Consider the following 22856-nt stretch of genomic DNA (forward strand, 5'->3'; position numbering starts at 1 on the left):
TTTTAGAACGAAGTCCTGCCGATTCAGTTACAACATCCAACCACAGATGGCACATTCTGCAATTCTCCTAGAAGATGAATTTTTCATCACAAGCTATGATTCAGTGCAAGAATGGGTCACTGTTGCAACGTGAGAACAAAGAGAAGCAAGGGTCTCGTATTTGATTCGGGCTCATGCGGCAAACATATGTCCAATTTGTATATGTTATTAATCATATTAAGATGGATAGTGTTTTCATAGCGATTAAACCTAAATGTTAGCACCTATGCATTTTGAAATGGATTAGTGTCTGCCATAGTATTCAATACAGTGTTCCACGAGACTCATTTTCAAACTCAAAATTTCGCTTCGGAATTTTTTGAAAATTTTCACCGTATATAGCGAGCTGCCTTCGCCCCTCAAGTGCTAAGGTAGAACTTATACTTCCAAACCAGTCGAATCTGCCAAGTTCCCATGACTCCCTCTAACTCACTGCTAAAGGCTCGAGTGACAAATCCGAGGGGAAGGCCTCTGATTTTACAGAGTACAATAGAACCTTGAATACAAAGCATGCGGTGAATGGTTGTACCGTAATACCGCCATTTTGAAATACGAGATGTTTGTCACATTGTATACTAAACGATCCAATATTTTCTTGCACACAGAAAGTCATTGCGCATACAGGTCTAAAGGAATGACTACACAGATACTTCTAATAGACAATTACTGTGGTTTTATTGCATTTGTTTAGTTATTATAATTATGAACATTATTGTTGATCTTAGTGTTAGTTGCTAGCAAATCTTCGTCGGAGCAAATGCCTATAGAACGAGCATCTGTTACAATAATGAAAAGCGGACAGCCCATACAGATGAGAGCCGGCCTCTAGGCATTTGAATTCTGAGAATCCTGAAATTCTGTTTGGGCAACAGAAAAGACTTATGAGTGTATATATATATATATATATATATATATATATATACCGACTTCTATTCTTATTGGGTTATTTTTGTAGTGCATACAGCACTATTGTTGTTGCATGCTGTTCACTGTGACACGGTTTCTATACTGTTTTCATAGTGTTCGTAGTGATATTTATCGTAATTCTATCTAAAAAATTATACAAAAAGTAACGATTACTCGAAGATAATACCAGCAAGCTGACAACAATATCCAGTGCTTAACTATTACGTCTGTATGTGTAGCTGGTATTGCTAAGTAAAAACGGAATATACTCAACCTTTTACTGGAACACATCGTCAATATGAGCTATTGTTGTTTAGTTACATTAATTACTGTTACGTTAGCACTGGCATTACATTGTTTTCAACTGTTCCTTTTGTGGTCATTGCGCTGAATGTACAACAACATAAAATTACCACGCAGACAATAGCGATGTTCGTAGCTTTTCATTCATTGTACCGAACACTGTAGCATTGCGTCATCGTTTCGTCGACTACTTTATTTCCAGTTCATCATCTCGGACTTTAATAACTCTTTACAAGCGTCAGCTGCTTTTCTCTTGTTTGTGGCGGCGTCAGAGAGCCTCATTTCTACGGGATCGGCTTCGGAGCATCAGCCTCCCAAAAGAGCTAAGCGATAATAACTATAACTCGTATTATATCTAAGCGATAATTATTATTACTACATCCAGCGTATTATATATACGCGTGTGTTGCAGAACCCTGCTATAACTGCTGGTTCTACAGTGTCACGTCAAGAGGTATAATGCAGGATAGTGTTTGGAACAAAACATTACATCGGTGGCCAATTATCTAGACGAACCCTATGATGAACGCAGTATGAGCTACGAGAAATATAGGTATTGTATTTAGCACGGTTCCCCTAGCGATATTCACAGTATGTATAAGATATCTACGGTAGATTCTGTAGGGATCGCTTCACTCGCTCCATCTCTGTGTCCAATTCTTGTCGCATACTCTGAAGTCGATCCGTCTTTTTCTGAAGCACCTGTTAATATAGATAGAAGTTAACATAAGCTTGATTAGAAACAGCTGCATTGCAAGATCAAGGTTGATACTGTAAACTGCAGCTCAAACAACTGAGACCGCATATTTCTGGCTATTCATGTTATACATATATATTCAGCACATTTCATTTTGCAAGGCATAGCAAAGCAACATTGCTGTGTAATTGACATATACTTATACATACCTCTGCAAAGCCGGCCACCCTGTCGTTCATTTCAATGAACTGCCTGACGCGTTGATAACAACCCTCAGAGTCGCTCAAACCAAGATTTCCTTGTGCAACGGAACTAGCTCCGCTATCCTTTGTACCTCCAGTAAATCCTGACCCTGGCAGTTGGCCATTGGACACGTTTGGACGACTTGCGTTCGAGTTAATCGTTGAAGCCATTACCGAGGATGGCGGTGTCTGCTGGGGGGGAAGACCCGGTGCTGCCTGAAACGAGATACAATCAGGCTGCAGCGAAAATACGACATCTGCTGGTGAGCAAGTGAGATCCTCCTCGATCTGTTCGAAGGCCGGCGGCTGAGGCCGAGTTGGAAGGGCGGGTTTACGTCGCGTAAACAACTCCATTATGGGGACAGTACCAACACCACTGTTACCGCCCAACGAATTTGACGAAGGCCCAGTTCTTGAAATATTTTCTGGTACACCTAAAGCAATGCCTCGGAGGCTGATGTTGCTGCCTAGATCAGTGATACTAAGCGATGATGCCAAAGAGAACTCTCGGTCGATACTGGACAGGCCGCTTAGTTGGTGACCTAGGCCAAATTCAGGTCCTCCACCGCTACTGAGATGATCAGAGCCGCAATAGACGTTAACAAGGCTGGCCGCTGATGCTCGACTGATGGACCGCTGTTGTGGTTGATCACCAACCCGGAGCTGTTGATCGAACGATCCATTGTCGCCCTCCTACACGGCCTCGACCCCGCGTCCGCGATCAAGGTGCAACAAGGTTGTCGACAAGTACGACGATGATGACATCTTGTTCTACTCACAGCTAGTAACAAATAAATATATATGATGTACTTCTATATATGCAGCAGCAAAAATATACGAAAGACGTTCAACGAGGTCTCGCACAGCGCAACACAGACGGAGCTCACCATAGCAGAAAAGAATCCTATCTAACGCTGTTTAGTTTCTTTACCAAAAATACGGTCGCTTGCCTAACTCGAGATGGAAGGGGGCTACTCTGTGTGTACAGTGTTTCTTCTCGTGGGTGAGCAATGGAGTGATGCTGTTTCAGCTGGATGTGTGCGGGCGAATGTCGTTAACAATCTTCACTAATTCGATGCCACCCACTGGGAAGCGTTGCGAAATGACACCAAAATCTACGTCAGCTTTCAACAGCTAAAAAGCGGTAGGCGTTAACGATAGGCCATAGCAATAATAGTTGACAATTCGATATCTATTCATGTGCTTTACTTGCTTTGGATACCATCGGCTGTAGATGAGCAACTGGAAAAGCTTTGAGCTAACTCATAGCTAACCACAGCACTGCAGACCGAAACGCGCTGTGTACCTCCGGTTGTCCACCCACAAAAGCTGACATCTGTACGCCCCGCTGTCATATGCGTTGCCAAATATTCTGCTAGACGTATGTATTCCAAGTAACAGTGATCTTTGTTCAATGCTTACATCACTTATACTTTTTGTCGATTTGTACAGTCGAGGATTTCTTCTATAGGCTCTTCCTGTCACTCGTTGCCCAGTTTCTCGAGTAGTCCAGACGGTGTGCGTGGCTTCAAGTTCTAGTGAAATTTAAACCTCTGCTGTCCCCTCTCCCGGATCTCAAGATGTATACGGCTGATGGTGAAAAACATTTACAACAACGAACTGAAGGCAAACGTCAAAACGCAACTAACCACCAAGAAACATTTGAGAGACGAAATCTTGAATAAATTTATATGCAGAAGCCGGAGGAGAAATGGCTAGCGCATGAAAAGAGAAGCAAATTCCACAATAGCATTCCTTGGTTCTTTTCTCCACACAGCTGCGCTACCTAACGCGAATTAGGGCTCTCCTGCAATCACCCGTCAACGTCAAACTGGACAGGGTCCACCGCTACGATATACCCAGTGCGTTCAGATTCCAAAACCATATGTAGTGACAACAATACGATACAACATCAACAGGGTCCAGCTGTTTTTCGAGTTACCGCTATTGCATGCTAGAAGATGGCGGAATTTCGAAACGGAAGAAGCGGGTGTGCGAGATTGCTAGCCTATGTTCCACAAAATCTTTCGCTATCCGGGGTTCGACGTGATGCTCAAGACATTCATTTCCATAGAGTTTTTCGTTGCGCAAGTAAAGAATCAAAGATCTACGGCTTTTTGTAGTATTTGCAGTGTGCAGAATATGCCTTTAGTCAACCTTAAAATAAGAAGATACAAGTTTAGAGAATGTCTTCCTAGCTGTAATTAATTCTCTCGCAGTTCTATTTGGCTTTGCCAGATTGCAGAAAGTACCGAATTGAAGCCAAATTTTACTATAAAAATGCTATGTTTTACAAGTCTTTTTGAATGCTATGCGATGTCTGACTATAACATATTAGAAAAATAGAACTAATGTGCTACGGTAACGACGATTATGTTCCTTTCATTTGATTGTACTTATCATGTAGTATGTGTCATTGACAGGACTTGGACTACGACCGCTGGCTTCCTTCCTGACAGTGCAGAATGTATGTAATTCTTTGCGGAAGGAAGAAACTAACATACGATTACTTTATTCTGATCATACATGACTTTGGGATGTCGAGGTGTAGATCGTGCGGCAATATAATCTCCATTATATACACAATATTAACGAAATTTAATTTCGATACTGAGTGGCTGTATACATTCCACGGACAAGCCACAAGAATATCCACAACTCAACGGTGCCAATGGAAGCATTTTTTCTAAGAAATTTACCTCGTACCGGCAATTTATAAACGCAACTTTTTGTGGCTCGATTTTTAATGTGCTAAGGATAAGCCTTCGCTCTTTTAGGTTGTGACTGTGCTTAGAACCGAAGTGTTTATACATTTCGATAAATCGCTTCCGTGAACAAGCGTAAGAGAGCCACAGTAGCTCCGAGTAAGCCACAGAGTGCATTGTGCATCATGAGGTGATCATTCGGTCACCTATTACTTCTTGTGTGGAGGATTCGAAAGTATGAGCAAGTTTTATTCGATTCGTGTCGACATACAACAGTTCCAAAGGTATTCGTAATCCCATCAATTTAGAAACATGTGGTCAACCAGAAGTTTTTAAATAGATGGATCAAATTAAATTTTTTTTTAAATTTAATTTTGCAGTTCAAAGTTAATCGAGCAACAAACGAAGCACTATCACGTTATATGTATATAACGCTGAAACGAGGTCACGCTAATTTAGCAATTTACCTAGAAACAATTTGGATAGTGTTTGTAATAGGAGGTTTCACTACGTAGAAGCTCGCCAATTCTTAAACAATACAAGAAGCCTGGGGCAAATAGAACGTAAATATCTATATATAGATACTTAACTCATACTGCAAACATATTCAGTAATGCTGTTTCAGGGATCACTTTACTGTCGGTAATTATGGGTATGTCTATCTGACGGACCCTCGATCTGGGGTATCTGATAACTTCCGGCCTTAGAATGTCCAGAGTTTCTTTGCGCAAGGCTATAGTGTATTTTCTATAATATATATTACATTGTTTTCAATTAGATAGATATTCAATTTTTAATTGTTACATTTCAAGAAACGAGTGATGCTTTTACTCTGGCCTGTGTCGTTCGGTTCATTGAACTGACTTGAGCTGAAGACTTATGCATTTTGTTCCACACGTGGCTCCGTATGTTTCTTTGAGAGACATCCAGTTTTAGCCGTACGCTTTACGAGTTTTGCAAAAGTACACTTAAAGAATAGCTACGTATTTTTTTATATTATTCTGAAACATCTATACGCATGACAGGCTTTCTAAGTTGTTGCGTATTTCTATGTAAATTACTTAAAAATTATTCTCACAAATATTTAGTTTTTAAAATTATTGAATTTCGTTTTGCAACTTAATGAAGTACTCGCTTTTGCTGCGTGCGACGACACCTGAGGTTATCACGCGATTGCCCTCGCTTGCCTACCAACAGGTTATAAGTACAGATTTTAGATAAAGCACAGACCCGTTATAGAAACAATTAGGAATGTAGTAATTCTTTCGAAATAATAACGCGCCGCTACTTTCGTCTACGAATTTCGCTCTGCAGATATGCTTAAAAATTTTGATGCAAAAGGCTTAAATTTATTCAAGAGGATTTCTTCAATATGCGAAGTACTTTTTTAACTTTGACGTAATCACGTAAGAGTCTGACTAATAGCATTATTATTGGCCTTCAGGTCGAAAAAATTGTCACATTTATTTCTATTTCTATTATATGCCGCTCATTACAAAACATGCATTCGTAGTCGAGTATAACGTATGCAGTATTTTTTGCTTGGTTTCTCTTTGTTGTCTTTATGTAAACAAGATCAAGGCAATTGATATATAATAAAATAAGTCCGTGTTATATTTGTTCATAGTAATTGTCACAAAATAATGATATCAATAACGCGTCCTCAGTCATAGATGTTATCGCCAATAATAATCAAGCCGATCGACTGGTACAATGGTGCTGATAAAGTACACATTACACTCCTCTATATATTTTCAATCAAGTATCAATCTTACACGGACTATAATTGTTCTTCATAATAAACTTCAACTGCTGCTGATTTTGGCAACAACGGCGGAAAGCATCGGATTGATGCGCGCACGTTCTACCAATCTAATTCATGCTTACAAGTATGTGTAGAAGTGATGTTTCTTTAGAATTTTAGTGGTTTGTGATGATGTTGGTTAAAAGCACAAAATAGACGGCATTTATTTATGCCCGACCCCTAATTGAGAACGGGGTTAAAGAGCTGTTGGGTCCCGGGAGTAAATATTCTTAGAAATATCTTTATCTTTGGAATAACTTACGAAAAAGCTGCTTAGCTGGCATGGCGATTTTTTGCTCAAATTTACTCTGAGTTCTAAAACTTATTAGATATCAAATATTTTGGAGCACAGAACTTTGGAGATGACTTCCTGATAAGACTGTGGCCTTCAACATCTGCGATGCTCCTCTGATCTCAGACTGTGATGTTCAGTTCTCCTAAGGTCACTCTGTACGAGACCGGATACGAATGATAGCAAAATTAAGTGATGCAGGAAACAAGAATTACGCTTTTTCATAGTTTAAAAAAGCCATAGTTATCATTAAAAGTTAAACTCAGATTGCTCATTTTGGATTGGTCCTACTCTTCTGGTACAAGATCAAAATATATCTACGAGCTGGTTAATATATGACTCCGAGTTAGTCAAGAGCTTCATACTGAGCAAGAAAAGATAACACATGTTATTATTATTATTATTATTATTATTATTGTCGTTCGAGTGATTGCTTTTACTCTCTAAGGAGTAAATTATTTTTCATATTATTTGTAGCGTAGTCACATATTTAAATTAGCGTACATGAGTAACCCCGCCAGCCAGTTGTACTCAAAATGCCGTCTAGCTATAGGCGATTCCCTATCTACAGTAACTAGAACAATACGAAAACAAATATGTGTACATTTACGTTTTTCCACATAACTTACCTAATGCAGTCGATGGGAACATCCTATCTATGATTGACAGAACTCTAATACTTTATTGTTGTGTCAGTCGAACAGGAAATACTTGCTCTTTTAATATCTTTGATAAACGTGTCTTCTTGGCTTTTTGCCGCTTGAAAGTCGAGCGCCGGCCCGTGAATCGACCGTTTTGCCAGCCGATGAGCGCTCACACTTGGTTGAAACGGAGATCAATATCATTGACAGTTGAAGTGCGACTAAAAACGGTAAGATTTAGAATTACCGACGCCAACTGCCGGCTGAGGCGCCTCGGAATATGATCAGAGCTATTGTTAGTACAAAATATCCATACAAAAATGTCACTTCGTCTTTTTACGATTATCGGCCCGCCTTCGCGTGGTGTAGAAAATGGTTTCCGCTCTGGCTCTGAATACTTTGGTCCTTGGCTGTCCGGAATACATAATTATGCTATGTCTACAGAGTGTTTCCTTAAAGCCATGACATAGCATGCAATGCCATAGGCAATTATGGGTGCTTATCAAATGCATCATTACTCCTAATTACTGTAATTAATGGGTAATGTCTCGGTAGGAGTTCTTCCATACTTCCGCAAACGTAACCGATGAATGAAATCTAAAACGAAGCAAAAACACGTATACAGAGGGCAATGACGTGATATTGATGAAGTAGTTGTAGATTTGTACTTACAACACTTATTCCACTTTTCATAGACAGCTATACGGCCGTTATGCCGAGCAGTAGCTGCTATCAGTGTTTTGTGTGACATGTTACAATCTATCTAGTACTAAATAATCAAGCATGCTAATTATAAGTTATGACGATTGATATTATACGTGTAATCATTACAATATGGGTATGTGTGGAAAAGGCGACACATGATTTTGCAAAATGTTCTTAACACACACGCATTTTCTTCCAGATAAACTCTTTTTTAATATACAATGAACAGAATAGACTTTAGATCCCGTATGACTTTATTGAAAGGTACATTGAAACTATATATGTTGTAATGGCCAAGAAAATAGATCGTAAATATATAGTAGAAGGCTGCTAGCTCAGATATAATCTAACCTTACCGGTAGAAAATGCTGAGTGGAAGCGATGAGCGTATAATAAAGGTCCACGCAAAGAATCCATAGAAGCCGAGTTGTACCGGACTCGCCTCAACCTTCTGCATCTCGAAGGTATAGATGATCCAGAGGGTGAGGTTAGAAATTAACAGAAACGTGACTATTTGCCGACCTGGCTTTGTTCTGTCGTGCTCGGGCAGGTAGGTTGAACGACAGGTCACGTCTGCTATGAATAGGGATTGTAAGGTTATCTAAAAGAGTATGAAAAAACCGTTGTTAATTCTGAACGATGTTTAGTAATCAGCGACACTTGATTCTCACACTGAATTAACAGTCCCAACTAGGTCCAGTAGACCGGGGCTGATTCAAGGGCATTTTCAAGACAATTATCAGTGACAGACTTATGGTCTTCTAAAGCTGAAAACATAGGCGGCCTTTAACTTATAAACCGTCAAAAATCCAACCTATGTCATTAGATATATACCAACATAGGAATACTGAAATATTCGACAGCACAAAACGTAACAGTCAGCACGCACATAACGTACCTGGACAATCGTCAAAATGGACGTAAGGAGCAAGAGAGAGTTCGGCACATGTTCTTTTGGGAGAAGGGCTCCTGGAATAATGAGCATTAATGAATGTACGCATTAGTATTTTTTGACTGTTAATAATTATGTCCCCGAATTCGTCTATCGCTCAAATGGCCTCATTTCAATAGAAGCCGAGTTAAACTGACGCTTATTTATTCAAGTATATGCCCAACTTTAAAGGAATATTAAATCTGTGGGTGCGTACCGGCGACGATACCGAACACAGAGTAAACATAAAGACCGAATGATGAAACGCTCAAAAGGATTGACCTTAGGTGATCATTGCGGTCCGGATGAAATCGTAGGTGTCTGAAATTGGAAGCGCACAAGACTACATATCGTATGCCTGGATTGATGTTATTGTTGTTGCGACAACATCAAATTTTTAGGATTTTCCATACATTTGCCAATGTACCTCACTGACAACGATTACAACTGTCTAGCCTAAGTGTCTCTATGATAATTCGAGAAGGATTCGTATGTCTAATGTCCAGTAGCATCAAATAAGGACCAGAACAGTTGAAGTTAGACTATTTACGCAGCGAATATATGGCTTATTCAAACATTAACACAAAGATTCGTTATTAAAGATCAATTAGTATTTTAATAAGAATTGGTTTGTGGTGCTATACAATTGGCATAGCACTCTTTATGTTTCCTAAACTTAGTGGACAGTGGTAACTGGGTAAGAAACAGGACGTAGACGCATATCGCTGCCTGCTGCCATGACACAGCTGCCTGTAGCAATGCCTAACTACGGCTGTAACAGACGTAAGACATTCTCCGTTGTATTGGATCACACTCGAATCATTTATCCTTTATTACCTAACCCTGATGAATCCGATCAGAATCGCCAGAGTCGTGAGGGTCTTAATTCCACAGTGTGATACATCCGACATGTAGATGGCTATCAACTCGTATCGCTTATGTTGGACGAGAACGAAAAACACGATCAAACATATAGTTGAACAGACCAACATCAACAAGCCGAGAAATAGGCCTTTCGACGAACCGGCACAGTTCACCGTCTGGTGGACAGGAATACCCCCAACTGATGAAAGAAGCGTCGTGCCGCCCGTATTTCCGGAGAAGGTCTGGAATAAGGATGACGACGTACGCGATATCTGTTCATCCACACTCGGATGATCTGTGGCAGGCGGCCGTTCCACCTATCGTGAGCAGAAGTCAGCAACGAACGTCCGAACAAGCATAAATAATACTGCAGACGAATTCAGTGCCGATATATTACTTTTAAATATATAAATCAAACTATAGAAAATGGAATATTAGTTATAGTTTATTGTTTTCGCTTTCAACAAACGCAAACAAAAATGAATTATACAAAAATGAAAATCGAATTGAAATTGATATGTTCTATGGAGTGACACGAATGGTGTTGTTTTTGCGTTAACATTCACTCAGCCGAGGCTCTTTCCTGAATAATGCAAAACGTATTGTAATTAATTTCTAGATAATAATTTCGAATAATTTAATGCCTCGTGTAGAATTATTGAATTTGAATTTTTTAGATGAAGTGGTACCTGGCAAACGCTCGGAGTTTCCTAGAAGAATTATTCATGCCATGCCGGCAAGTAACCCATTTTATTCATTATTAAGTACTTTTTGGTTAATAATTAATAAGGAGTATTATTCTATTGCTGCTGATTTGTTCAGCGATCATTACCAGGACTCTATTATATGCGAGCATATTTGTTTGTCACGTACATTCAAGCTGTCCTAGAAAATACCTTCATGGTTTTTTCTTCTTTCTGGAAGAAACGAGCTATTCAAGTAACATACAAACCTTTTCTATGTATCACAAAAGAGAGAGTTTTAGAACTATTTCAAAAAAATACAAATTAATGCAAGTAACACCGGAGTGCCGGGTAAACTGGACAGGAATGAATTAGAACATTCTTCGAGTAAGGAGCACTAGCACCAAAATTTTGGTTTCTTTTGGGCTTCTTAGATTATTCACAAGCTTCTCCATTGTAATGCCAACACTTCAGTTTTACGAATGCTCGTTCTAATTACCATTGTCATGAAAATAACATTAAGATGTTATTATTATGAATATACTATTATACACGGATTATTTGCAAGCAACGAGTATTTATGCGCGTTGTAGGCGATTGTACCGCTTGAACACTGAGCTTAACATGGGAATGTAGTTAGTGTTTAGCCAAACTGAATGAAAAACAAATTGATAGATATGTCCATGCGTGTTTAACCCTTGACTTACGGGTTTATCCTTTGCTCTTCTCTGAAAAAAGCTACAGTAAAGACGAGTGGCATTTATTTACGTCTTTTGATATCTATGAGGTCATACGTTAAACTGTTAAAACTGTTGAGACAACGGTTCCATATTAAGCGCTTCATACATTGACGCTTTATTTTTATTTATTTTTTTTTACAACAACTTAGGAATCTAATCTTATTGACAGACGTACATCGTCTATTTGATCTATAATAATTATAATTATAGTTTACCAAAACTGATAGCTCTTGGGTAATATCCGAAAGCACGAATGATTAATTCATGGTTTTAAATTTAAATGCCGAGTAGGATTTGACTATTGTCTTTGTAATTAGTTAATAATATTTCCTTAATAATAAATCATATTTCTAGGCTAGAAAAAGAACAGCTGTTTGTATTGCTTTTTATTTGGTTAAAGATTACACTAAATACAAAAGGGTCAGATATTTTATTATTAAAAAATGGACTTGATGTCTAACGCAGGCTGCCGAAATTACACAATTATTGAATAAAGAATTGATTATTTCAAAACCCGCTCCTGTACTGTACGCAAACGGTATACAGATCGATCCAAAAATTGCATTTACTTAAAATACAGTTGCTTGAAGAGAAACAAACTAAGCCTTCAGTATGAAAGAACAGTTTATTATTCCTAAGGATAATTTTTTACGTCTAACATAGCGCCACGAATAGAATAAAAAAATAACATGTACTTAAAGGTTTCGAAATGCAAATAATTATATCGTGCAGTTTCACCACTCACCTGAAACACTGGGTTTTTTCCAATATTTTTCCACATGACGTACAGGACAGCAGCAGAAATTAGGGAGTATTCAATGATGAACGGGTAAAGAAAAGGTGAAGCATCCACAACAATCGTGCCCATAATATCCACCCGTTCGCATGATTCACTTCTGTTAGCTATAATTATACAATAAGACGACATTCGCAGGACCAGCGATTATGGCAACATGGTGTGAACGATAGGTCATTTTCGAAAAGCAGCGAAGCGGGCAAAATCGAAAGAGGCATTTCTTGATCAAAGCAGTGCTCCATATACTGCAAAAATTCTGCTGACTCTAATAACCGAAGGCGATCAATATTTTAAATAATGATACATATCAACAAATTATTACAGGTCGCCATATAATGTCGAAACGGGCTTTTATATATAGTCGCTCCTCACTTGTATATGTAATGGGACTCATGTGTAAAGCACCACCAGAGCCTACACTAAAACACAACTGAAACTTCTTTTCTGACTGTGGCGTATCGTAGCTTAAGTATCTTCACTTACGATAGAAAACTATTCATTTGACTTCGATGTAAAACTGTTTATATTTATGGCAATCAAATGCTGACTGATATAACGCATTTTCATGGTTTAAGTTGCCATGTTTGCCTGTTCCACACCCAGCCACACCGTGTGCGGCAAAGAAGTTAATAACAGATGACCAGTGGTTCTACGATCGCCTTTAGTATTACCGTTTGAATAAAAGGTGCGCCTGCATAATTTACATAAAACAAAAATCAATATTAATTTTTTTATTCAAAGTATAGCGAAAATAAATAAGAGTATTTAAAACGCGTCCAGTGGGGGGTAGGCATTGTATATAACCCACACTCGATTTCAGAGGATATAGAAATGAGTAGTCTTGAGAAAAACATAGTTTTAGATGCGTATAAAGAAAATCTTTTCATTAGATAACCTGTATAATGATATCTTTTGTTCTATCATAGGTTACCTCTAGCGCGAAACGTGAGTACAGCATCTTCGATGGCGACGGACCCGTTCCTCGTAGTATCAACTTCATGCGATAGTATTTCCTGCAAGGTTTCTTTGCCTAGGGTACGGATCCAAACGCAGATATTCGTAGCCACAATGTGCATTAACCCAAAGCGGGCTACAACCTTGAACTTTTGTATATTTAACTGAAACGACAAAGGCCACATACATTACGGTAGCCACATTGCCTGTTCTAATTATAGATAACCATAAGGGAAAACAATCTTATCTCATGCGGTATAATATATGCTTATTGAGGCAAAAGGTATAAAGCTCGCTGCGAACACCATAAATTGTTAAAGATTGGCATAGAAACCAACAATTTTGCCAGTTGTAGCTTGCCCAGTATTACTTCCATGAGCGAAGTTATATAAACATCACTGAGAACAGAGAACCATTAATTTGATAAGTGCCTGCCACGTGCAAGCTGCAGAGTTCCTACGAAAGATAAGTTGTACTAAAACCAATATGGACAGAAACTTGTGTCTGAAATGGCGACTTATTCTGCGTTATGATTTTCATAATTCAATTGGATGGCTTTAAAGAGATACAATGGCCAATATGTTCATACAGACTCAAGTACAAGCAAGACATTTCTGTTTCTACCTGCTCACTGCTTACTATTGTATGCTCCACACGATCCACGCAAGATCATCATGACTGTAAAACAGGTATTTAATTATTCGATATGTTGCCTGGAAAGACTCATAGTAGTCGTGGATGAGTGGGTGACTTTTAATATTATAGAAAAAATGTTAATAATTAGGTTGTTAGTTATAATCATAACTGTCTCAACCAAGCGCACGTTCTTTTGTAGAAGATTAAAAAGCTTTACGATGGATATATAGCTTACTGGTTTTATGAATTTCTGTTTGCTTCGTGCGGTTTGTAAGGCCTTACTTAAATATTATGCAAAATAATCAAACTTGATTTTAAGAACTTAAGAGATTGAGAAAGATAATGTCATTAGGCGTAGATTGGTTCTGCAAAACGCATTTTTCTCATTTCACTTTAACGACTACTTGAAGTAGAATGCTACATGCTGCTAACTTGTTCGTCATAGTAGTAAACGAACATGATGTTTACGTTGATAACTTTTTCATTTTTTCAAGTTTATGTATCCGTTAAATGACTGACTCTCCAACAAGGAGCGAAGTGTGTCCACGCCAGGTTTGAAATTATTAACATGATTCCTTTTGGAACGAGTTGATAAAGCCGCATTTCTTTGAGTATGTTCCATGTTGACCAGATGAAGAGGCGATTATCGCTCATTCGAATTTCAGCTCATTGTGTAGTAAATGGTTGCCGTGGTACATGCTACCATGTCGTGTTACAAATATGTTGGAAAGAACCCAGATAGGTCCAGCAAAACCCAGAGATCGGATAGCCAACAAGTGAGCAAAAGACACATGGAATGTAGCACGTTACATTGAAGCAGTGTGAGCGCTTCCTTTGCGAATTTCGGCAGACGACTGAAATGGGCCCAGTTATGCCGTGGGCCTTCTCCCGGGTAAACTCGGAATAATAGATCACGGTTCAGATTCATGGTAAATAAAAAAAAAGTCAAATTTAATTAGAACAGAATGTAGGTAGTATTGCTACCGTCAAAGAGGCAACGGTTCATTCATATTTACTGTGTTTTATTTATTTTTATAAATTTGGGATATTTCTTCAATAAATTAGTGGCTTAATCCATAGTAGTAGTAGTTAAAATTTATCAAGTACAGTTGCAAGTTAAATGCCATACATTACACGCATCCGCTTCTATCAGGTGCGCATACAACAATCGTCTATGTTCTTCTGGTCTATAATAAGACATACTGTATTTTTCGTCCTAACGTAGGTATATCGCTGTGGAGTTTCAGCTATACATTAGATCCAAAGTATTCTTATGCAGCCTTGAAAAGTTTTAAGCAAAAACTTAGAAACTATTCGACTTTAAATTGTTGCAAGAGGAAGAGCGAATCGTTATTGAAGTTGATCTCAGCAAAAATACTTGACTGACGTAAGCGCAAATTTCAACATTACTGGATTCGTTTACAAATTGCGTTAGCGACTCACGTATACAACAGCAGAGACGCATGTTTCCTGGCATTGCCAACCAGAAACGTACACATCAGCTAGCATTTACAAAAGGAAATAATTGTGAAACAAGAGATCTATTTATCTAATTTCATTTGTCAGTTCTATTTCTCATCTACATAATAAATATCGGCCAGCATTATTCGAAACTCTACTCAAAGGCGCCTTTTGTTCGCTACGACTCTTTTGTCCCCAATTATGCGGACGTTCGAATCAAAGTAAACCTCGTATGCAAGCAGATCTGTTGCCTTTACTTTCCTAAATATAAAATCCGTACTTTGTCTTGATTCGTTGGTATTAGGCATTGTTACTATTGATGGAAGAGTCGTATTTAATACAATACCACGATGTCATGACAAAGACTTTTCCTCAAACTGGGGCACTGTTGTGCCTACGTAACTGAATGTCATAGTTGAGGAAAAATTCATTTGGAAACAGGTTTCTGATTTGAAAGGTCGAAAATGTTTTGTGTGTCTGAAAATGTATATAACCATAGTTAACCTTTAACTAAATGCTCTACGGCAACAGTTTTCGCTGTCTAAATGGCTGAATTTTCATATATTCAAACCCATACGAGCTTATTTACAATACTAAAGTTCTATATACTTCAGTCTTCAAACTGTTTTCGTGGTAATGCAGTGGTGACATACACCGCTAAACTTGGAAAGACGCGGTGATCTAGCGTGGAATTTTAGCGTCGATAGGGTTCGCCTCCTTTTGAGAGCAGCTAGCCGTCTGAAGCAATGCCTAATCGCATTAAACTTAGAACATTTACTTATTACGACCCTTTTCGACGATTGGACCAGTGTAATTGCGAAGAATGGTAGTCCGGTATACCGAAACAGAATCATATTCTTTCGTTACAACGTCTGTGTACTGAAGTGGCGTGAAGCGTTACATAGGTAGGCACGTTTCTGCAGGAATTCCTTTCGAGCAGCAACAAAGTACCTTCCATATCCTGACAGCTGTGAGAAATAGCAAAACCTATGCATTTTTTTGAGAAATACGTGAGGCAAATATACACGTTGCACTTTGAAAGGGGCTCTTTTAGTCCAGCTGGCCGTTAATTAAATCGAGCCAAAGTACAAATGCGTATGTTTATCTCTAAATATGGTGCCGAAGGGGCAATTCTTCTGTGACGAACCTTTTACACTCTTTCGAGTTTAAACAGAGGAATATAATATGTGTTGGTTTTAAGGGTTGCAGACTAGCTTTTCCGGCTGATTATATAAGTGTATTATACACTAATTGTATTTAATCATATAAAGGCATAAAACCTGTAGTAAATACGGCAGACACTCTCCCCTCACTGCACACGACCTGCACGGACGAAATCGTAGAGAAAGCAAAACCAATGAAGCTGCAAGATCGCCAGTATATATATATATATATATATATATATATATATATATAGATTTTGTGCCCGGTATGAGTTGTTTCGCAGGCCGTATTTAAATAAAAGTAGATGATTGATTAAAATATCGTTGTTAATAGTTTACTGAGGTGTCGCCCGTTCTATTCTCAAGAAACAGAAATGTTTGATTATTTGGGAACAATAAGTATTATCGTAACCCTTAGGTGTAGCTTACAAATCACCTAAAAGATATCTGAAGTTTTACATCCGACATTTTCATTGGACGCTGCTGCATCAAGCGGCATTTACGAATCATTTGCACAGAAGACGTATGCATATAATTATCGTATTGAATAAAGAATAATGATCACATGGTTATGAATATTTTTTACCATAATGAATTGATTTTGAAATGAGGTCGAAAACTTACTCTGGCATTCATAAATATGAAGTACATCTGTGCAAACGTGAACGCCATTTGAAGAAGCGGATTGACGGCAAGCAATGGCGAATAACAGCGGCTACTGGTAGGTATCTCAAAATACGATCCAAATTCGAGTCCATTGTAGACCATCGTGCCCAATCCGAAGGCGATGGCACCAATTCGTAAAAACAAACTTCCGTGTGATCGGTCATTCTCACTCGTGCGTTGTTTCACGACGCGTGTTACGGAATTGTTGTCGGTACTTTCTGAAAGATAGAGAAACATAAACGTGTGTTGTGTGAATTAACGACTGATGATTCATTATTATATGATCCCATGAAAAGCTTTTTCGCGCGTACAAAAGCTCAATTTTAATGAACTCGTCTTTCTCGAATCTGATCCAGAAATTTGGAAAGCGGCTTTCGGTATCTCGAAAAGCAACCCTTCGTTTAGACATCTGCTACTAAAATAAAAAGATAATTCTTTGTGAATAATGAAATTTGATTATGTTTTACGTTTTATTTAATCGTTTTCATAGACCTAAATCGTACCGCACTTTCTCCCGATCATAGATAAGGCAACGGTAGTTATATAGACGTTTATACTTACTGTAGCACACAATGTATAGGACAATGAACCGAATCTTTTGTGTCTATACCTGTCGATTGGTATCTATCAATAGTTAATTAGCTAAATGCAGCTTCCTAAACCTGCCACTAATAAAACGATTGTACAATCACACAAATTAGAAATCATGCAATTTTTTTTTCCTCAATAATAAAATATCATTCAATAAACATGATATTTTGATGATTAGAGTAAACATTTTTAATTAGACCGACCGTCCCCTTGTAAGCAATTATTTAGTAAACTTGAAAAAACAGTGTGACTGCGTACCTATAGATTTATCCGCACGATATGTCTTTAACTAAATAAACCTGAGGTTGTCTATCGATTGATTAATATGTGTTCGCATTTATTTATTTAGATTGTATAGCCCATAGAAACCGTCAGCTGTATTGAAATGTAATTGGCGACCAGGTTTTGTTTCGACGCACATTCTCCTACGTCTGCGTTGACCCTTTCAGGTATCTGAAGATATGAACAATCTACAGTAATGTAGGACTTAGCTATCGTTTTTATCATGCTTATTTCTCTTTAAAAATGTTCTCGGGCTTAAACTTTACAATTATTACTTGTGAATTCTATATCTGAATAATTCACGGTCAAGTTCATAGGAAAACGGTCAATCTGAGAAACGGATAATTTTACTTCAGTATCAATCGGCTGGTTGTCTGCACCCGTATTAAAAAACTTGTTTCCTTTAAGAATCTACCTCAACCTAATTGAGTTTTTTATATATATTGGCGTCTAACTCACGGTTGAATCCATTGAGGGCTGTATGCTCTTGATATTTTTCGGCAGTATCCCCCGTAGAGGTGACGACTCCGCTATTGTCGGCCGCGGAGGAACTCTTTGGGGTGGGACCTATCTTACGCATATCTAACAGGCCACCGGTTCGTTTTAATGGAGGTGGCGGAGGACGTCGAACTCCACCGGCAGGACCGTTTGATGGTATATTGCCATGCCGCAGGAGGTAAAGATAGACGTAAACGAGAAACAAAAGGCTGGTCGTATATAGGTACAAAAAGAAACCCTGGAAAATAGAATGCGAAAGCGGTAGAATATAGAGGTGAAGAACATAAGCGTAGGTTCGTATAAGAAAGAAAAGGCAGTGATTAAATGTGGCTATCTGTGGTGTCTCTAAACTCAATCAAATACGCGTTTTCACGTCCACTATTGCTAACCCCTATTAATGTTCGGGCTCAAAAGCTGAGGGCGGGTTATGCGAAGATTGAAATATCCAGAGAAAATCAACAACAGGGTGCTAAGACGGCACAGGATTCAGCTCAACAGGCAAGGTAAACAAAACCCAACAGAAGAATGGACCGAGACTCGAGTAGTGAATTCACAAATCCACCAGCCGACCCTGGCAGCCTTAGCTTAAAGTAAGATTAGAATGACTTCCGTACTAAGACCCTAGTAAATGCAGTTCAGTACTTAATGGGTGAGAGTCCCACCAAATTAGAGCTTACCACTGCAGTCTGATCTATATGATGCAATACTAGTTATAGATTTTAAATTAGTGATGAAAAATTCGAGGCAATAAGAAAAAGGTCTTGTGACAAGAACGATTTTTAGAGAAAAAACTGACGTTTGCTTTGGCTAACATTTAAAAAAAGGTTTATACTAAGTATATGTAATGGAATTAATTAGTCTTCTGAACGTTAGAATTGCGGATGGACCTAAATTGTATTGCCAAACTATGTTTGGTAAATCCCGCCTTTGTAGTTCCTACAGTAGCAGCAGTCTTGAAACATAACAGGAACCCTTTTACACAAAAAAACCGATCTGAAATATTTTTGTCTAATTATTGAAGGAATCAAATGAAATAGAGAAGATACAAATGCTTGAAAATCGACAGAGGTGCACTTTTGTCGTTCTGAAAAAGGAAGCTTTATACTTGTGTATATATGCTCTCTCTTTTTACTGCTCATGTTGTGAGTTGCCCAGAGGTGACTTGTCAGATTGTTGGGAACATCAAAAGAATTCAGACAAAATATTTAAAAAGTATATAGATTTATCTAACTCAAAGTATACAAAAAATTGACTTACGCTTTTTTACACGGGAAATCTTTATATGGTGATTCCTCGTAAAGTTGAGGGCTAGCTTTTAAAGTCGGCTCTCTGTTCATTATTTTATATCATCAATACGATTTAGTATTAACGATGGGTGCTCGGCCATACTGTGCTAGCAGTTTACATGCGCACCCTTTGGAAGTGCTAGAGGGCAAAAAATAGCTCAAAAGCCAATTTGAAAATCTAAAATAGTAAAATAAAAATAAAGAAATAAAATTTAAACAAATATTGAAAAAGATTTGTACGATAAGCATATTGAGCTTAATTAAATTGAACTCTAGCTCAATATGTTTGCGATACAACCGGAAACATTTATTCGTATACCATACATGCAAAGCTGAAGTTAATTGGCAAAAGATTTTTGACCTGGAGCTAAAGAGAGGAAATAAGTAGATCTTTTTTAATAATCAGCAAATACTAACGCAAGATAAACGTAGATAATCACACGATTTTTTTTGGAAACACCACTTTACAGCTTTAAAGCTACAATTTGAATGTACTTAATGCTTGACATATACCTGGCCCTGTATGTTGCTTTTTTTCGTCTTTCTCATAGTTAATTAATCATGTACATACGCGTAGATAGTGATCAAACAGTGCAACATATTTCGTTCATAATTAATCATATAAAGCAGTGACGTATTATGCATAGGTACGATCAATCTTTATAATAGAGATGATTCTCGTCTAGTAATTAATATTTTTCCAAAAAAACAGATTACATACTATAAGCACAACGACCCTCAAAACAACATAGTTTTATATAAAAGAAGTAATAGTGGATAACCATTTCTGCTCATCTTGTCAATAACCGTATTAATATGTAAAATCACCCCCCCCTCACCTCTTTCGCTCCCTCTCCCCCTCTCTCTCTGTATATATTTGTGTGTACAAATAAAGATGACATTTCATTTGGACAAATTGTAATGATTATTTTCATCTTATTTGTGCCTGGTTGATATTTAATACCACATCATTTAAACCGTACTAATGATAGATGAATGTATGAGCCATGCAAATAAGTCGCCAAATAAAGGAATAAAGCTCACCTCAGAAAAGAAGAGAAGTGGCTGTCTGCCCGTGATAACTTCCGATGTTAAGAGAACGACGCACACTACGACCAGCAACTGACAGTAGATCGACGATAGCATTATGAACTGCTGAGTCCTGAAACGCGCGACGCGTAACACCAGTACATTATAATACAGAATAAAGCAGAGCACTTGTCAAGCCTTTCGAAATGCCTTAAAAACCGTGTATTTTCAACAACGGTAAAGCACTTAAATATTCACAGCAGAGAATGAGCATTGTGTATATATATTCTTATTTTAAACGAGACTCATAAAAAAAAAGCAATGAAATGAAAAAGTAAATTTAGTGCAGATGAAGACAGGCTGATCATTGAAAGCACGCGAGGTGAACACGGTTTACATCGAAGTAGGGGCATCTGTTGACGAGCCTTGAATAGCGATCGCAATATTGGCTTTAAGCGTCAATGCACCCTGTGTGGCATTGTGGAACGCAGCGTTTTCTTGCAAAAATTTCTCTCATCTCCGCGATGCTCTACTCTGTGCCTGAGTGAAGCCATTCTAACAATATTAGCACATCAAATGGTGCCAAATCTCAGCTTTTTAAATTACACCAGCGCCGGCCCAGATTACCTGAGGTATATGACTCTAAACCATCTAGCTAGAGGAACGGTCAATACCCTTTCAATAACCCAATATGTTCGAGAAAACCGTCGGCACTCTTTGCTATTCTGTCTAAAAAATACAGTTTACTTGATAATATATTAAGCGGCAATTGTTCACGGCGAACGTATTCGTAAAAGCGTTCTAGAAATACTCCCCTAAAAATCATGCTCAAGCAACGATAGAAAAGGGTAGGCCCTTCCTGAAAGCGACGACAAACTTGAAAGGATTTGTCTATCCGTAGCTGCGTAATAGAAGTTCAATCAACTGTCCAGCAGGTAAATTCAACTAAACCGATAATTTATGATTGCTTAATTAGGTAATCAAGAACTAAACAATTCATACATGTCACAAAGAGAGTTTGTAGAAATAATTATAGTAAGATGCCTTAAACAGCTGCCCTAAGTAGAAGCCTACAACGACACTAAATCGGAATACCACACTTAAAATTCTGATGACAGATCTTTTTTTATAACGACGAATTGAAATTATAGAAAAAAAGTATGATAACTTATAGCTCAGTAACTTAATCTAATATGTACATTTCAAACCTATAGGACACCGAAGTTTGGACTGTGCAGCTGTCCAAAAATACTTACCAATTTTGCCCCCTTAATTTAAACACAAATTAATGTTTTAGCCTACGACGACGACGAAAAAATAACAGCGACAATTCGCTAGCATCAGCCCTTGTACCTGCTCAAATTTTAAGGACTTTTTTCAGTTGTTACGCCTCCTCTTGGGGCTTTTTCCTTCAATAAGGATTTTGCGCTTGCCTTTTTATAGAGAAGACTCCAGGAAGTGCAAAAGCCATAGGGAAAAGGATCTGCTGAATAGCTAGATAATTACAAAAAGGACATCGCTACACAATCGAGTATGTTTAAAGAACAGGGATTAGACTTCAGGAGAATGCTAATATAGGAGAATGGATTAGGACGCGATTCACAAGCACACGAGCCGTCCCTGCAAGCTTTGGTTGGATTGGAATGGGTGTCCTACCAAAAACCAAGTATACTCGCTTGAGAGCTCAATAAGTGTAAAATCTGTTCATTCGCCCTTAACCTTCTAACAGAATAAGAAGAAAGTTTATTCGTGGAATCCTATTCATGATCTACTTTTTTAACGTGTCTAAGATTTCAAACGTTGTCCGTCTAATTCACCAAGGAAAAAGCCTGTGGTCAATTAAAAAAACTTACTTGTTTGCACACAAAGCTACAAACAAACTAGGGGTTTGCCCATAACATATGAAAGCTCCCGAGGGGTTTTTCTAATTGATGCGCGACTA

The 22856-nt window shown here is 38.1% G+C and overlaps 3 protein-coding genes across 25 annotated transcripts in view; 1 reads left to right on the plus strand and 2 right to left on the minus strand.

The window, feature by feature from the left end:
• Nucleotides 1–689: 689 nt before the first annotated feature.
• Nucleotides 690–4074, minus strand: LOC111253831 (uncharacterized). Its single transcript, XM_022813906.2, has 2 exons — nt 2155–4074; nt 690–1950 (listed from the first exon to the last, which is right to left on the minus strand). Exons 1-2 carry the CDS (start codon nt 2539–2541, stop codon nt 1855–1857), a joined length of 483 nt encoding a protein of 160 aa, XP_022669641.1. The 5' UTR covers nt 2542–4074; the 3' UTR covers nt 690–1854.
• Nucleotides 4075–4148: 74 nt separating this feature from the next.
• Nucleotides 4149–22856, plus strand: part of LOC147758143 (uncharacterized) — a 33460-nt gene continuing 14752 nt past the window's right edge. Inside the window, exons 1-4 of one of the 11 annotated variants that reach the window (XM_086976485.1) lie at nt 4149–4278; nt 4611–4654; nt 13275–13293; nt 13866–15556. In XM_086976485.1, coding sequence (XP_086832611.1) covers nt 4149–4278; nt 4611–4654; nt 13275–13293; nt 13866–13999 — 327 coding nt within the window. In that variant the 3' untranslated portion in view covers nt 14000–15556. The other 10 variants (XR_015318260.1, XR_015318254.1, XR_015318242.1 and 7 more) reach the window with 10 other exon arrangements.
• OtopLa (proton channel otopetrin-like a) overlaps nt 6320–22856 on the minus strand; it is a 31267-nt gene continuing 14730 nt past the window's right edge. For 7 of the 13 annotated variants that reach the window (XM_086976361.1, XM_086976390.1, XM_022813814.2 and 4 more), the window contains 10 exons: nt 20930–21047; nt 18561–18837; nt 17187–17446; nt 13280–13466; nt 12298–12455; nt 10103–10446; nt 9483–9586; nt 9233–9303; nt 8691–8935; nt 6320–8226 (listed from right to left, as the gene is read on the minus strand). In XM_086976361.1, the coding sequence (XP_086832487.1) occupies nt 8163–8226; nt 8691–8935; nt 9233–9303; nt 9483–9586; nt 10103–10446; nt 12298–12455; nt 13280–13466; nt 17187–17446; nt 18561–18837; nt 20930–21047 (1828 nt within the window). In that variant the 3' untranslated portion in view covers nt 6320–8162. Of the gene's footprint in view, nt 8227–8690; nt 8936–9232; nt 9304–9482; nt 9587–10102; nt 10447–12297; nt 12456–13279; nt 13467–17186; nt 17447–18560; nt 18838–20929; nt 21048–22856 lie in introns of those variants that run through there. The other 6 variants (XR_015318133.1, XM_086976368.1, XM_086976378.1 and 3 more) reach the window with 6 other exon arrangements.

Source organism: Varroa destructor, unplaced genomic scaffold, assembly GCF_002443255.2.
Source record: "Varroa destructor unplaced genomic scaffold, Vdes_3.0 BEIS01000001.1, whole genome shotgun sequence".
NCBI lineage: Eukaryota > Metazoa > Arthropoda > Arachnida > Mesostigmata > Varroidae > Varroa > Varroa destructor.

Coding starts and splice junctions, on each gene's coding strand:
- LOC111253831 (XM_022813906.2), bottom strand. CDS start 2,541: ATGGAGTTGTTTACGCGACGTAAACCCGCCCTTCCAACTCGGCCTCAG. Junction 1,951..2,154: donor GGGTGGCCGGCTTTGCAGAG/GTATGTATAAGT, acceptor CTATATTAACAG/GTGCTTCAGAAAAAGACGGA.